The sequence below is a fragment of the Schistocerca cancellata genome, chromosome 5 (genome assembly GCF_023864275.1).
Source record: "Schistocerca cancellata isolate TAMUIC-IGC-003103 chromosome 5, iqSchCanc2.1, whole genome shotgun sequence".
NCBI classification, from domain to species: domain Eukaryota; kingdom Metazoa; phylum Arthropoda; class Insecta; order Orthoptera; family Acrididae; genus Schistocerca; species Schistocerca cancellata.
The window spans coordinates 493,359,886-493,376,384 of record NC_064630.1 but is presented as its reverse complement, the minus strand read 5'-3'; the positions used below and the strand labels follow the sequence as shown (position 1 = coordinate 493,376,384).

Below are 16,499 nucleotides of genomic sequence, written 5' to 3'. Positions count from 1 at the left end.
AATGGCATTTAGGCCTCACCAAAGCTCCAATGACCAGGTACTAGCTACGACAGCTTTCATAGAGATTGGTTTCCAGGAAAAATTAAAAACACCTGTGATTTTATTGACCTTATGGCAGCATATTGCACTGTCTGAAGGGAAGGAATGATTTACAAATCACTGAAGATAATTAAATGCCGAACAACAGCATCTCTTATTAAAAAATGATAAGCAATCGATACTTTCAGGTTTGCAAATTTGGGTGAAAATAGCTCAGTAAGGAAACTAAATAATGGCCTGCCACTGAGCTTACTTCTCGCTCCTCTCCTGCTCAGCCTTTATATTTCTTATCTTCCAAAAACATCTTCAATGAATTGTACTACACAGACACTCTCACTCTGGCTCATCACTCAATAGAGCTCGGTCAGTCAGTGAGAACATTAACTCATATTTAAAAAAATGGAGACTGAAGCTCAGTACCAGTAAGAGTGAGGTTTGTGCATCTCAGCTTAACAACAAACAAGCTAACACTGAGCTCAAGGTGCAATTTGATGACAATATTCTCCATCACAGGTACCCCAAGCATCTTGGCATCACACTCGACCACACTCTACTTTATAAAAAAACATCTGGAACACACATCACCCGAGATAAAAACTCACATCATCATTCAGAGGCTGTGTGGTGCAACCTAGGGGCCTTCAGTGTGGAGACATTTCATACATCGGCTCTTGCACTGGTTTTTCAGCTGCAGAATATTGTGCTTCAGTGTGGTGTAATAGTTACCACACCAGCCTCATTAATACACAGCTCAACAGCACAATGTGCATGATTACTGGTACAATCAGACTAACTCCTGTCTACTGGCTTCTGCTGCTAAGCAATATCTACATACCACAGATCCAAAGAAACAAGACCCTGCTTAGAGTTTTTCGCAATATACAAGAGAATAAGGAACTATCTATTCATCATGACATAACTATCTTATGAAGAAATAGGCTTCATTCAAGACACCTGACACTTCTGTATGCTGAACAGTTAGCTACAAGTAACACCAAAGTAAGAGATTTTGGGAACAAGAACTGTCAACACACTGGATATTACCAGCAACAGGAATGGTTCGAGAAATATAACTATGATACTGTGTGTGTCTAATCTGACAGGAAACTGAGGGTAAAATTAAACATAATTCACACTGGGTGTGGTCGGTACTCTGACTCACTCTATAAATGAGGTGTTGTGGAGTCTCTTTAAGTTGTGACTGTGGTGCACTGAAACAATCTTATCAGACACACAAGAGAGGAGTGCGTCCTACAATACTGTAAGGGCACTTGGAATGTTGTTATGAATGCCAATGCCACAGCGGTGGAGTGGATTAAAAACCTCAACATTAATATTTAGTAGATTTATTTTTGTTTTATGCAGTGACACTCATTACATGTAAATCTACTGCACGCATGTACCATATGAATAATGATGATGACGATGACGATGACGATGACGACGACGACGACGACGACGACCTGACAAGTTTATTTTGGAGGATGTGAGCCAGGTGACTTCCATCGACTAATTGTTGTTTACTTTTTGGATTGTACCAATAACACCATCACTCATTTTGTGTGATGATTCTTTGAAGGAATTAAGATTGTCCTTGAGTGTGTCCTACATTTCATGAAGATAGGCTTGAATGTGCTAGTCTCTTTAATCACCAGTGAGAAGTCTGGATACAAATATTGGTGCTGCTCTTCAGATCCCCAAATCCCCAGATGCAAAATGTGTTAAATTGTGCTCCTGGACAATCCATATAAGCTTTAGAGTTGGTCAGTTGTCCTGCATCAGTCTTCACTGATGAGGTTGCAGACTTTGCCAATGTGTTCCTCAGTTCAAGCTTCTGGAAGGAAAACCATCTCCAGTAGCTGGTCCTCCCTTTTTTAGCCGAGAAAACTATTCTTATACTTGATATTTACTAGGAGAATGTTAATTTATGCTGGTCATGTCATAATGACAGTTTCTGCTACATTCTTGCCTCATAAAAAAAACTTAAGATGAATGTTGTTCGTGTGAATCACATATGCACTACAGGCACACATAAAGAACTGCCACGGCAGTCTGATGCAGCACAGCTACAGCAACAGTTCCCTAGCAGCACAGCCTGTTACTACAAATATGATGTGCAGCACTATGATTGTGGTTACTTTTGGTTTCCACCTTATAGTTGTATTTAAATGTAGGCAATTCCTTTTAGTTTCACTAATACAATCTCCACGCAAATGATTGAACTACACTGGATTCCTGTCCATTTTACAATCGGAAAACTATTCAGAGGAAAACAAGTTCACACATTATGTGTGCTGTCAGATATAAGATTTAATAGGCCATCAATAATTTCACAGAAGTCATATTAAATATTAGGAATGAGTACTTTAAATGACAATAATAAATTCTTCTTTTATGTTCTAAATGTTTTGTTAGCATAGATTTAGATCTAAGAACTCATCTTTATGATGTGCAGATTCCATGTAGAACCCTTCATTTTTATTTTGCAGGCTCATTCAGATGCTCAGATTGATACTCTCACTTCCGAACAAGCAAGCTGTTTTGTTGCAAATTTGAATCTTGGACCGATGTACACCATTCTTCAGGAACAAACCAAGGGTCCATTGTCATCAGTGCCAGGAATGGAACAATCCAGTCTGAAAAATTTTTTGGTATGAGTAAACAACATATTTATTTAGTCAATATTATGAAAAGGATAGACTGCCACTCACCATGTAGCAGAGTTGCTGAGTTGCAGGTAGGCACAACAAAATGAGTGTCAAACAAGTTAGGTTTTGGCCAAAAAGGCCTTCATCGTAATTAGACAACACACACATGTGCACTCAACTCACACACTTAACAGTAGTCTCTTGCTGCTTCGGCTAGACTGCTCGCAATCTGTCCTTTTCATAATATTTCATTATTCTAACCTGGATTTTCCATTGTTATATTTATTTAGTCATTTAAAGTTAATGCAATTTTCTGCGTTTGTGTTATGTTAATGAATGAATTTCAGAACATAATAAGTAAAAGCTGTGCATAATAAGTAAAAACTGTGTGGATTAATAGAAAACAGTAGTCATGTTGTTAATTGTTAAGTAATATTCTATCTTGAATGTTTACATTAAGATTGACAAAGCAACTGTGATACTACAGCAACTTTGACAGGAACTGTTATCACAATTACATGTACTGAAACAGCTGCAGACCCTCCTAAGCATGTAATGCACCATCGTTACTATTGAATTACCACAATCAGTAAACTGTTGTCTAGAAATTCATTCTTTCACAGGACAAAGTAAATGAATTGTTAACTGTTATTAAGTAAGTTAAAGTATGATGACACTCAAACCACCATAGCTGCTACATCTATTTCATCATTATCTTCTTCTTCTTCTACTACTACTACTACTACTACTACTACTACTCAGTCCAGTCACATTCATGTGACCACCATGTATGTTACACGTCACATGCAATAACCACTCATGGGCAGCACTAACAGTGGAGACACTTGTATTGAAGTTCAGTGAGGGAAAAGACAAACAAAAGTTACTGCGGAATTACAAACATACGTCTCACATCAAGTTCCCCCATAATTTTCTAATAAAGTTTTTAATCTGTCTCCCTTGGTTGAGACTAGTTTCTACACATATTGGTGCTTCTGTTATGTTGTTTTGCATATTGAAAGTAATTGAATTATTTGTTAGTATGACATACCTGGTCATATATCAGCTTGTAGTTTTTTGGTGGCAGCGATCACGGCAAAAAATTGGCTCTATATATGGGTGGGTACATCACTGTATACACCCAGTAATGTGGTCGACACACACACACACACACACACACACACACACACAATAGAGGGAAACATTCCACGTGGGAAAAATATATCTAAAAACAAAGATGATGTAACTTACCAAACGAAAGCGTTGGTATGTTGATAGACACACAAATAAACACAAACACAAACACACACACAAAATTCAAGCTTTCGCAACCAACAGTTGCTTCATCAGGAAAGAGGGAAGGAGAGGGAAAGACGAAAGGATGTGGGTTTTAAGGGAGAGGGTAAGGAGTCATTCCAATCCCGGGAGCGGAAAGACTTACCTTAGGGGGTAAAAAGGACGGGTATATACGCGCGCGCACACACACACACACACACACACACATACACACACACACACACACACACACACACACACACACATCCATCTGCACATACACAGACACAAGCAGACATTTGCCTTTGCCTTTACAAATGTCTGCTTGTGCCTGTGTATGTGCGGATGGGTGTGTGTGTGTGTGTGTGTGTGTGTGTGTGTGTGTGTGTGTGTGTGTGTGTACCTGTCCTTTTTTCCCCCTAAGGTAACTCTTTCCGCTCCCGGGATTGGAATGACTCCTTACCCTCTCCCTTAAAACCCACATCCTTTTGTCTTTCCCTCTCCTTCCCTCTTTCCTGATGAAGCAACCGTTGGTTGCGAAAGCTTGAATTTTGTGTGTGTGTTTGTGTGTCTATCAACATGCCAGCGCTTTAGTTTGGGAAGTCACATCATCTTTGTTTTTAGATATATTTTTCCCACTTGGAATGTTTCCCTCTATATTATATATATATATTTGGTTTCACAGGTTTTACTCCCATAAATGTCAGGCCCTTCCCTGACTTAGTTTTGGCCAATTGTGTCTTAATTACATAATGAAAGTCTCATTTGCACATGCGGCACCTTCTAATTATACAACAATAGTCATTTTGCAGTACAACCTAACCAACTAGCAACAGTCTCACTCAGATGAACAATCATGTGGCACTTTTATATTAAATCAGAAATCATTGTTAACTGTCCTACTTCACTGTCCATCTTCTCATTCATAACAACACATCATCTCACCATTACATTATTACGGATTAGATTAACAGGGGTTCCACGCTTGGAATATAGGCTTTGACTGTCTTTCATATTCAAGTTAATCTGTGTATGCACATGGTTTCATATTAAGTTACACACATTACTGCACAAGTGCATTGTAGGTATTTTGACTGACATGGGTTCCACGCTCGAAATCTTGAACAGAGTGACTTAAAATGGCTTCAGTCCCAGTGCTTGTATAGCTTTGCAAAAATGGCTACTAAAGTCTCACATTGTTAAATATGTAATTTCAATAATTTACAAAATTAGAATTTTACATCTCAAATTAATTGAATGGTGCAGAAAAATTGGTTTCGGTCTGAACTTCTTTACAATGAGAGTTCCAACTGAAATAAGCCTTCTTGATGAAGAAATGCAAGAACACCTAAATAAACAATACCATAAATAAAAGTGTTAATTACCCAGAAACTGATTAAGTGCTGATGTTCCTACCATGTTTTGGAAATTAGCTACAAGAATACTTTAAGGATTTCCGCAGTTTATTTTCCTAACGTTATCAGTAATATATTAATTACTTCTTTTTACAAGTCAACAATGTGACTGGAATAGGAAATAATTACTATTAGTTAATTGAACAGAGCTTCCAAAAAACCTAGTCACGTGAAAGGGTTCAAGTTAATTAGGAAATTATTCTGACTAACATAATATTGCAAAAGTTGGGCCTGGTCTTATACTCAGAATTACAGAATTACAGCTTTATCTTATGGCACATCTCTCACTAATGCTAATGACACTAACACTAAAAAAATGTAAGGAACCAAATAACAAAACAAAATGGGAATGGTTCCCAGCTTGCTTTGCTACAAGTAAATGAATGAGTGGCATTGCCCGGCTTTGTGTGTCTTAAAGAAGAAACCAAGTATATTGAAAATTACCCACGTCTTGGTAACCTAGAACACAGAGTATTGCTTTCTGATTAGTCTTTCATTCTCACCGCATGACGAAAAGAAAATGCAAATAGCTGTAATTTGATGTGAAAATGCTGTCAATCTCTAATTAACTAGTAATTCAGACTTTCATGTGTGAGGCATGAATCTGTATAAAGTAGTTTATGAATAAGACAAGCGGAGGCATAAACTTAATTAATACAGTCTGAATAATTAATTGTGTTGTGCACATTTAAGACCTTTGATGGAAGGGAATGTAGTGTTAGACAGTAGTAGATAGTTTTTCAAAGAACTTCTGGGAATTCAGCCAGGTAACACTTTCAGCGACCGCCGATATTTCGGCGGCAGAACACCCTGCCATTTTCAAGGCAAACTGCAACGGACAGGCGGCGTACATGCAAATTTAAAACCTCAGTTCTTGGACTGAAGCAGGAAAGATAACACACACACTGAACACTAGTGCCACCAAAGATAACCAAAGTCAGAGCTATCAATAGTGAGACTATGAATTCGCAGGTGAGGTAGCATTGACTCTGTCCCTCTGTTTTTTGACAAGGGAGAGAGCCGGATTCCAAACAGAATTTAAACAGAAACCTCCATCCCTGCTAACGAGGTTGCTCGCTAATTTAATCTCAACTGCCTCCCTAATAACACTGTCCCAATAGCTGGACGTTCATGCCAATATCTCGGTGTTATATAATAACGTGGGGTGACCTGTATACGAGCAATGTTCGGCAATAGCAGATCTACTTGGCTGCTGTAATCTCGTGTGCTGTTTATGCTCAGTACGCTGCAGCTACAAGGAATACAATATACACCCGCTTACACAGTCCAAGATCATCCTTAACGGAACTCAAAAGTGCTCTAATTTTAGATGGAGGTCAGAAAACACATTTCACATTGTATTTCTGTAAAATACGACCGATCTTGTTGGATGTGTTTCCTACACAAGACAAAAAGGCAGTAGACTTAGGTGTTGACTCAGAATTATCATCAATCACCCGATGTACAGTCGGTCGATAGCACAACGCACTTCAATCTGTCTATCACTATAACCATTATGACGAAATGATTGATTGATAGCCGGCCGGAGTGGCTGTGTGTTTCTAGGTGCTGCAGTCTGGAACCGCGCGACCGCTACGGTCGCAGGTTCGAATCCTGCCTCGGGCATGGATGTGTGTGATGTCCTTAGGTTAGTGAGGTTTAATTAGTTCTAAGTTCTAGGCGACTGATGACGTCAGAAGTTAAGTCGCATAGTGCTCAGAGCCATTTGAACCATTTTCTAGTTTCATAACTCTGTACTAAAGAATTTTTAACATAGCAGTCAATATTTTTTTTACATACATAATACTTTGAAAAATGTATTCACAGGGGACAGTTAGGATTTCCAGCTTTTGGAAATGTTCAAGGCAGTGAGCCCTACTGCCACTCTTGGTTATTATACGAATTGCTCTTTTCTGTAATTTGAAAACTATTTGAATATTTTTACAGTTGACTTCCCAAAATAATATTCCATAGGTAATGACAGAGTGGATATAAGAAAAATATACATATCTGACACATCTAGTATCACACACTGCAGTCACAATTCTAAGAGCATAGCATGCAGTAGCGACTCTGTTACTATGTATTTTAATATGTTCTTCCCACTTTAACTGACTGTCAACATGCATACCGAAATTTTGTGTAGTCTACACATTCTATAGTTTCATTGTTTAACTTAAAGTTGTTATAGTGTGGTTTTTTGCAGACATAGAAGTTAACAGCATTTGTTTTTTTTATAAATTTAGTGTTAGTTTATTATTGGATGCCCACTCATGTACACTGTTTAGTGTTTGTTCGGCTTTTTCTTTCAGTGCATCTGGTGACTTGTCACTGATTAGAACATTTGAGTCATCTGCAAACAATATTGTTTGTCCATGCTTGATGCTCGGAGGGAAGTCATTTATGTAAATGAGGAATAGTATTGGGACAAGGACACTACCCTGTGGGACACCTATATTTACATAATTTGGGTCTGAAGTATACTTTACAGTATACACTCCTGGAAATTGAAATAAGAACACCGTGAATTCATTGTCCCAGGAAGGGGAAACTTTATTGACACATTCCTGGGGTCAGATACATCACATGATCACACTGACAGAACCACAGGCACATAGACACAGGCAACAGAGCATGCACAATGTCGGCACTAGTACAGTGTATATCCACATTTCGCAGCAATGCAGGCTGCTATTCTCCCATGGAGACGATCGTAGAGATGCTGGATGTAGTCCTGTGGAACGGCTTGCCATGCCATTTCCACCTGGCGCCTCAGTTGGACCAGCGTTCGTGCTGGACGTGCAGACCGCGTGAGACGACGCTTCATCCAGTCCCAAACATGCTCAATGGGGGACAGATCCGGAGATCTTGCTGGCCAGGGTAGTTGACTTACACCTTCTAGAGCACGTTGGGTGGCACGGGATACATGCGGACGTGCATTGTCCTGTTGGAACAGCAAGTTCCCTTGCCGGTCTAGGAATGGTAGAACGATGGGTTCGATGACGGTTTGGATGTACCGTGCACTATTCAGTGTCCCCTCGACGATCACCAGTGGTGTACAGCCAGTGTAGGAGATCGCTCCCCACACCATGATGCCGGGTGTTGGCCCTGTGTGCCTCGGTCGTATGCAGTCCTGATTGTGGCGCTCACCTGCACGGCGCCAAACACGCATACGACCATCATTGGCACCAAGGCAGAAGCGACTCTCATCGCTGAAGACGACACGTCTCCATTCGTCCCTCCATTCACGCCTGTCGCGACACCACTGGAGGCGGGCTGCACGATGTTGGGGCGTGAGCAGAAGACGGCCTAACGGTGTGCGGGACCGTAGCCCAGCTTCATGGAGACGGTTGCGAATGGTCCTCGCCGATACCCCAGGAGCAACAGTGTCCCTAATTTGCTGGGAAGTGGCGGTGCAGTCCCCTACGGCACTGCGTAGGATCCTACGGTCTTGGTGTGCATCCGTGCGTCGCTGCGGTCCGGTCCCAGGTCGACGGGCACGTGCACCTTCTGCCGACCACTGGCGACAACATCGATGTACTGTGGAGACCTCACGCCCCACGTGTTGAGCAATTCGGCGGTACGTCCACCCGGCCTCCCGCATGCCCACTGCACGCCCTCGCTCAAAGTCCGTCAACTGCACATACGGTTCACGTCCATGCTGTCGCGGCATGCTACCAGTGGAGCGACTGCGATGGAGCTCCGTATGCCACGGCAAACTGGCTGACACTGACGGCGGCGGTGCACAAATGCTGCGCAGCTAGCGCCATTCGACGGCCAACACCGCGGTTCCTGGTGTGTCCGCTGTGCCGTGCGTGTGATCATTGCTTGTACAGCCCTCTCGCAGTGTCCGGAGCAAGTATGGTGGGTCTGACACACCGGTGTCAATGTGTTCTTTTTTCCATTTCCAGGAGTGTAGTTTGAGTAACTTGAAATATGTAAGATTTCAGTTATCTTTTTAGATATGACTGGAACCACTTTTTCATAAGTCCCCTTATTCCCAGTTCATTTAACTTATTTAACAATATGTTGTGGTCTACTGCATCAAACACCTTAGTTAGATCAAGAAATATACCCGTTGTGTAGTTCCCTTTATCTAATGCTTCTAGAATGTGTATTGTGAGGTGTGCTGTTACTGATTCTGTGCTTTTCCCTGATCTAAATCCAAACTGGTCAACAGACAGTAAGTTGTATTTATTTAAATAATTCATTAGCCTATCTTTCATCATAGTTTCTAATATTTTTGCAAAGCATGAGAGTAGAGAAATTGGCCTATAATTTTAAACTTCAAGATGGGACAGCTCAGCTGGCAAAGTCTCAGCGTCAGAAATGACATGTGCCCTGTGTACCAAGGTACGAAGTACCCCTTCACGCTGAGCTGGATGGTGACAACTATTAGCCTGTAAGTACAGGTCGGTGTGAGTGTTTCCTGTAGACTGCATGTCCCAATGATCCATCATCTTTCTTCCTAACCAACACGTCAAGAAAGGGAAGGCAACCGTCCTCTTCCACCTCCATCGTGAAACGAATGTTCGGGTGGATCGAGTTCAGATATTCTAGAAAGACATTCAAATTCTCCCTACCATGAGGCCAAACAACGAAGGTATCGTCAACGTATCTAAAGAAACATGCGGGTTTCAAAGGCGCCGACTCCAATGCTCGCTCCTCGAAGTCTTCCATAAACAAGTTTGCGATCACAGGAGGCAACGGACTACCCATCGCAACTCCATCTGTCTGTTCGTAATAGTGGTCATTAAATAAAAAGTAAGTGGATGTCAACACATGCCGAAAGAGATTAGTTAATTCAGCACCGAACCTGGCCTCAATTAACCGCAACAAATCGGACAGAGGAACACGAGTGAATAGAGAGACCACATCGAAACTCACTAAAATATCAGTCATTCAACCACAGTCCCCCCAAATGACGTAAAAAATCAGCTGAGTTCCTGATATGATGTTCACACCGACCTACTTGTGGACTCAACAGAGAAGCAAGATGCTTGGCTACACGAAATGTCGGAGCGCCGATGTTACTCACTATAGGACGGAAAGGAACCCCTTCCTTGTGAACCTTCGGAAGGCCATATAACCTAGGGGGAACAGCACTATAGGTGTTAGGACTCTTGATAGTGTCCTGCGACAAACCACTTTACTTTAGGAGTCCACAAGTAGGTCGGTGTGAACATCATATCAGGAACTCAGCTGATTTCTTACGTTGTTTCGGGGGACTGCAGTTGAATGACTCAGATATTTTAGTGAGTTTTGATGTGGTCTCTCTCTTCACTCATGTTCCTCTGTCTGATTCATTGCGGTTAATTGAGGCCAGGTTTGGTGCTGAATTAACTAATCTCTTTCGGCATGTGTTGACATCCACTTACTTTTTATTTAATGACCAGTATTACGAGCAGACAGATGGAGTTGCAATGGGTAGTCCATTGTCTCCTGTGATTGAAAATTTGTTTATGGAAGACTTCGAAGAGCATGCATTGGAGTCAGCACCTTTGAAACCCGCTTGTTTCTTTAGATACGTTGACGATACCTTCGTTGTTTGGCCTCATGGTAGGGAAAACTTGATTGTCTTTCTAGAACATCTGAACTCGATCCACCCGAACATTCGTTTTACGATGGAGGTGGAAGAGGACGGTTGCCTTCCCTTTCTTGACGTGTTGGTTAGGAGGAAAGATGATGGATCATTGGGACATGCAGTCTACAGGAAACGTACTCACACCGACCTGTTCTTACAGGCTAATAGTTGTCACCATCCGGCTCAGCGTGAAGGGGTACTTCGTACCTTGGTACACAGGGCACATGTTTCTGACGTTGAGACTCTGCCAGCTGAGCTGTCCCATCGTGAAGTTACATTTCGTCAAAATGGTTATAGTGATAGACAGATTGAATGTGCATTGCGCTATCGACCAACTGTACATCGGGTGATTGATGATAATTCTGAGCCAACACCTAAATCTACTGCCTTTTTGCCTTATGTAGGAAACACGTCCAACAAGATCGGTCGTATTTTACCGAAATACAATGTGAAATGTGTTTTCCAACCTCCATCTAAAATTAGAGCACTTTTGAGTTCCGTTAAGGATGATCTTGGACTGCGTAAGTGGGTGTATATCGTATTCCTTGTAGCTGCGGCCTGGCATATATTGGTCAAACTTCAGGACTGTGGAGGACTGATGTACTGAACATAAACGGCACACAAGATTACAGCAGCCAAGTAGATCTGCTATTGCCAAACATTGCGTGGATACTGGTCACCCCATGTTATTATATAACACCGAGATATTGGCATGAACGTCCAGTTATTGGTACAGTGTTATTAGGGAGGCAGTTGAGATTAAATTAGCGAGCAACCTCGTTAGCAGGGATGGAGGTTTCTGTTTACATTCTGTTTGGAATCCGGCTCTCTCCCTTGTCAAAAAACAGAGGGACAGAGTCAATGCTACCTCACCTGCGAATTCATAGTCTCACTATTGATAGCTCTGACTTTGGTTATCTTTGGTGGCACTAGTGTTCAGTGTGTGTGTGTTATCTTTCCTGCTTCACTTCGAGAACCGAGGTTTTAAATTTGCATGTACACCGCCTGTCCATTGCAGTTTGCCTTGAAAATGGCAGGGTGTTCTCCAGCCTAAATATCGGCGGTCGCTGAAAGTATTACCTGGCTGAATTCCCAGAAGTTATTTGAAAGTTGTATACACCAGGAGAAACTCAGGTGTCAGCAGTAGGTAGTGATGCAAGAAGACCTGTACCATCTACTAAAAAAGAAATTAATAGACATTGGAAATATGTTTCACTCACCAGCACTGGAAATGTTGTGAAGACAGATACTGGATTCTCAAAAGATCTTCGCTTCTTCCAGAAGTGCACCAACAGTTACAGAATTGCTTGTCAAGGACACACACTTGGAATATTACAGACATGACACAACATGACATGAACACTGACTATGTACTTAATGGCCAACATGAAATTGTTACACAAGCAAAACCTGGTGTTGTCTAGATCAGATTGTTGTTGGCATCATGTTATGAATACCTGCATTCTTAGTGTTTGATGAACTTATACAAGGTGTTTAGAACTTGTCAAAATGATATGCAGAGACACTAGGTGCTGTGCTTGTGAGTAACTGTTTTCAGAGTGATCCCAAATTAATAAAGCCAATATGAATACCACATGTGAGTCTATTATAGATAAATTACATTAAGATTAAAGTTGTCATAGTTATGAAATAAAAGTACAGCCTCACATAAAACTCGTGAGAATTCTAAATGAATTTTAAGTAAAATAATAATAATTAGTATTAATATTAATGGATAACTGCCTGAGACTCCATTTTATCAATGAGCTACCCGTTTTTCCATCTAGCACTGTGCTGTGGTGGTGAGGTGCAAGGATTTCAATGTGTACCAGAACTACAGCCACATACTCTGCCTGTCCAGAGATTTCTGGGACGTATTTCATTCCTGGTGCATAGGTGACGTCAGCGCAGAACTAGCACAACAGCTTTAACTAATAACTAATGTAAAACAACTGCTGTGCATACATCCAGTCAGTTGGGAGCAGGGGGTGTTAAGCAGTCGATGTGTGGCTGTAACGTGTCACTTGTCGTCACAAAACGGAATGGAGCAACAAAGTGAACATTTCTCAATCAAGGGTTCAGGCATTCATCAGAATGCTTTGAAGAAGAGAAAAGTGTGTGCAAAGTTGTCCCACGCACCTTGTCTCCTGAACAGAAACAGTGATGCACGGATGCCTGCCATTACTTAATTGAAATGTAAAACATGGGCAGTTCCTTTTTAGAAAAAATAATTTCTGGTTATGAGACTCCCTGTTAACTGTATGGGTGCAGAAGTGGTAGCCTGGTCCGAATGGTCGAAGATGGACATCAGAAGGAAGTGGTTGCGAAATGAAAGAATGAAATTAACTGAATTTTGGTTATATTCTGAAAGTAAGAGTTACAGATGGGCTCACATGTGGTGGGAGCAGAGGGTGACAGCCAATCTGGGTGGTCAAGTAAAATAGAGGGAATAATAAGTGTGAGAAGAGGTGGTCCATGTTCAAGTTAGCTGGTGACCGTTTCTGAAGAACAGAGTCAGACATGGGTGACCTAAGCCATCCACTCTGTAGATGACTAAATATTAGGAGAGACAAGAGGCAGACAGCATGAAGTTGTCTGCACTGTAAAAAGTCTCAAACACAAGAGAGCATCTAAGCTGTGCCCTACTCTCACAGGCAGTAACCATACACGAGTTGTTTCCCACATATCCTGTTGATAACGTGGGTGGTATGTGTAGCTGGTTTTGTCAGCAAAGGATGAAAGGGTGGTATAATGCCAATGCCTCAGGCACTGTACAGGAGCAAGGAGTGGAGCTGGAAGAGTGTTTGGAAGACACAGCTGACGCATTCAAATTAAATTTTTGTGTAAAAATCCTAAAATACGCTCAGACTTGCTAGTAGTCTTGTACATTCCTGCCCCCTTTGCCATGGGGATCTGTGGTTCCTCACTATTTCATGGATAGACTTGCCCAGGAAGGATACCTACAGCTTTAGAGGGTAAATTTTTATTGATACTTCAGATTTGTCAAAAGGGTTTGTTACAATAACACTCTTTTTGGTTGAGACAGTTCAAAAATGAAATAATTTTTACATGTTAACAGAATCTTCTGTCAGTTCTTGGTAGAACAGCATTATAGTAAATGAAGAGCACCAATTTGCTTTTGTTCTACAAACAAAGGCAAACTGGTGCTCTTCATTTATTAATTTTTACACTGTATGTTTTGCATAAAACTTCCTGAAAAACTTAATAGGAACACTTCAGTTATTAAACATTAAACTAGTGGGTATTTTCACTGGAAATAACTGCTAATTGTAAATGCTCTCAGAGATACTGGTAAAAATAGTCTTAAACACACTGGTACTTCGTTAATCATAAACAAAATCTACACGATATTTCCAGTAATAAAATTACTGTTTGCTAAATATTGTAGTGCTTGCTAAAAGAAAATGTTATATCCTACAAAAGGACACAATTATTCACAATGCACTAGTCACCCTACAAAGTCTCTTCATCGTTCACTTACATTCACATCTTCATAGTTCACTGCTTATGTACAAATCCTAAACCCTAGATTTACATAAACTAATGTCAAATACTAAAATTTCTGGTAAAGTAACAAACATAAAGATAAGAGTGACCTAATACCCGTAACTTAGGCAATGGAATAATAATATGCAATAAAAGATGATGCGTATCTAAAAGTAGAGTCATGGCATTAGTATTGCAAGAAACAAGAGGGAGGGGAAGCTCAATGCTTTAAATTCATGTTGCTGGAAAATATGTGATAGAAAAATCAGTACTTCCAGAAGGATTCACCGTCATCCATCCGTCATCAACAGTAGACGAAAAACACAGAAGCACTAATGGTATGCAGAAAGATAAGAATGAACAGGGGCAGGCGAAAATTAACAGGACAGTGCCAAATGTCAATTGCCCACCAATGTAAAATCACAATGCAGACCAGCAATACAGTTTACAGTAGGAAGCTTCATCATCTTACCTGCTGACAAAGGAAATGCTACTGTGCTTCTCTCACACACAGAATATGACAGCAAGATATACAAACTGCTCGACGATCCTGTATACGGTAAATTAAAAAGAGATCCAACAGATAGGATACAGAGAAAGTCTTTGCAACTCATCAGGAAGAGCTTGATTCTAATGCAAGTCGCCAATGCTTTGTGTTAACAGGCTGCAGTTCCTCCTAGACTCTATGACCTGCCCTGGATCCATAAGAATGGGGTGCCTCTCCATCCCATTTTAAGTAGGAGTACCTACTTATTTTGTTGGCGAATATCTGACATCACTATTGGGACCTCTCGTAGGCAAGTGCAACATCATATTCAAAACTCTGAAGATTTCATAGGTCACCTGAAAACTCTTAGAAAGCACTTGTTGCATCTCTTAGTAAGTTTTGATGTTGTGTCCTTATTTACAAAGGTGCCCTTGCAGGAGTCTTTAGAACTCATTAGCAACAAGTTTGAGGAGCACATAGTGGCATTATTTAAACACGTGCTCACTTCAACATACTTTTTATTTCATGACCAATATTTTGAACAAGTGGATGGTGTCAGAATGGAAAGCCCTCTGTCTCATGTGGTGGCCAATTATTTTATGGAGGACTCTGAAGAAAAAGCTCTACAGTCAGCCACTCTCAAACCTTCTTGTTTTCTGCAGTATGTGGATGACACATTTGTGGTGTGACCACATGGACTTGATGCCTACATTTCTTCAGAATTTAAATTCACTCCATCCAAATATAAACTTCACAGTGGGAGTGGAAAAGGATGGTACTTTACCTGTTCTTGATGTTTTGGTACAAAGGAAAGCAGATGGAACCTTGGGACACAGTGTCTACTGCAAGCCAATGCATACAGATCTATATTTGCAGGCCACAAGCTTTCATCATCCTGCACAATGCAGGAGTGCATTACGTACGTTAGTTCACATGGAGTGCATGTGGTATGTATTCCAGAAAGCCTGCCAAATGACATACAACATTTGAACACACTGTTCTGACAAAAGATATTTTTGAGAGACAGTTATGCAATGCATTTAGGCCCAGGGCATTCAATCCATGGTGCAGAATGAAGATACAAAGACACCCACCACTTTGGTCTTTTTGCCATATTTTGGTGCCATGTCAAGAATCGGAGGAGTTCTCAGAAGATGTGACATTAACTGTGTTTTTTGACCAACTGCAAATCTGAGGAACCTGTTGGGTTTGGTTAAGGATGATCTTGGCCTGAGGAAACATGGAGTGTAAAAGATTCCTTGTCAGTGTGGGGTGGCATATATGGGCCAGACATGTCGCACAATACAAGAATGCTGCAATGAACATCAGTGTCTTTCACGCCTACGTCAACTGGAAAAGTCAGCAATTGCAGAACACTGTCTGAATACAGGACGTTGCATGATTTTTGAAAAGACAGAAGTTTTATCCCCAGCATCATCTTTCTGGGATTGCTTCATTAAGGAAGCAATACATATCTGTACAGCTGATAATCTCCTCAACAGGAATGTGGGATTTCAGCTGAGCATAGCCTGGAACCCTACGTT

At 41.0% G+C, this 16,499-nt stretch overlaps 1 protein-coding gene across 4 annotated transcripts in view; it reads left to right on the top strand.

Moving 5' to 3' along the window:
* The window catches only part of LOC126187477 (conserved oligomeric Golgi complex subunit 6), a 124,549-nt gene that overhangs the window by 105,778 nt on the left and 2,272 nt on the right, over nucleotides 1-16,499 (top strand). For all 4 annotated transcript variants that reach the window (XM_049928579.1, XM_049928582.1, XM_049928581.1 and 1 more), the window contains exon 9: nucleotides 2,529-2,690. In XM_049928579.1, coding sequence (XP_049784536.1) covers nucleotides 2,529-2,690 — 162 coding nt within the window. The remainder of the gene's footprint in view (nucleotides 1-2,528; nucleotides 2,691-16,499) is intronic.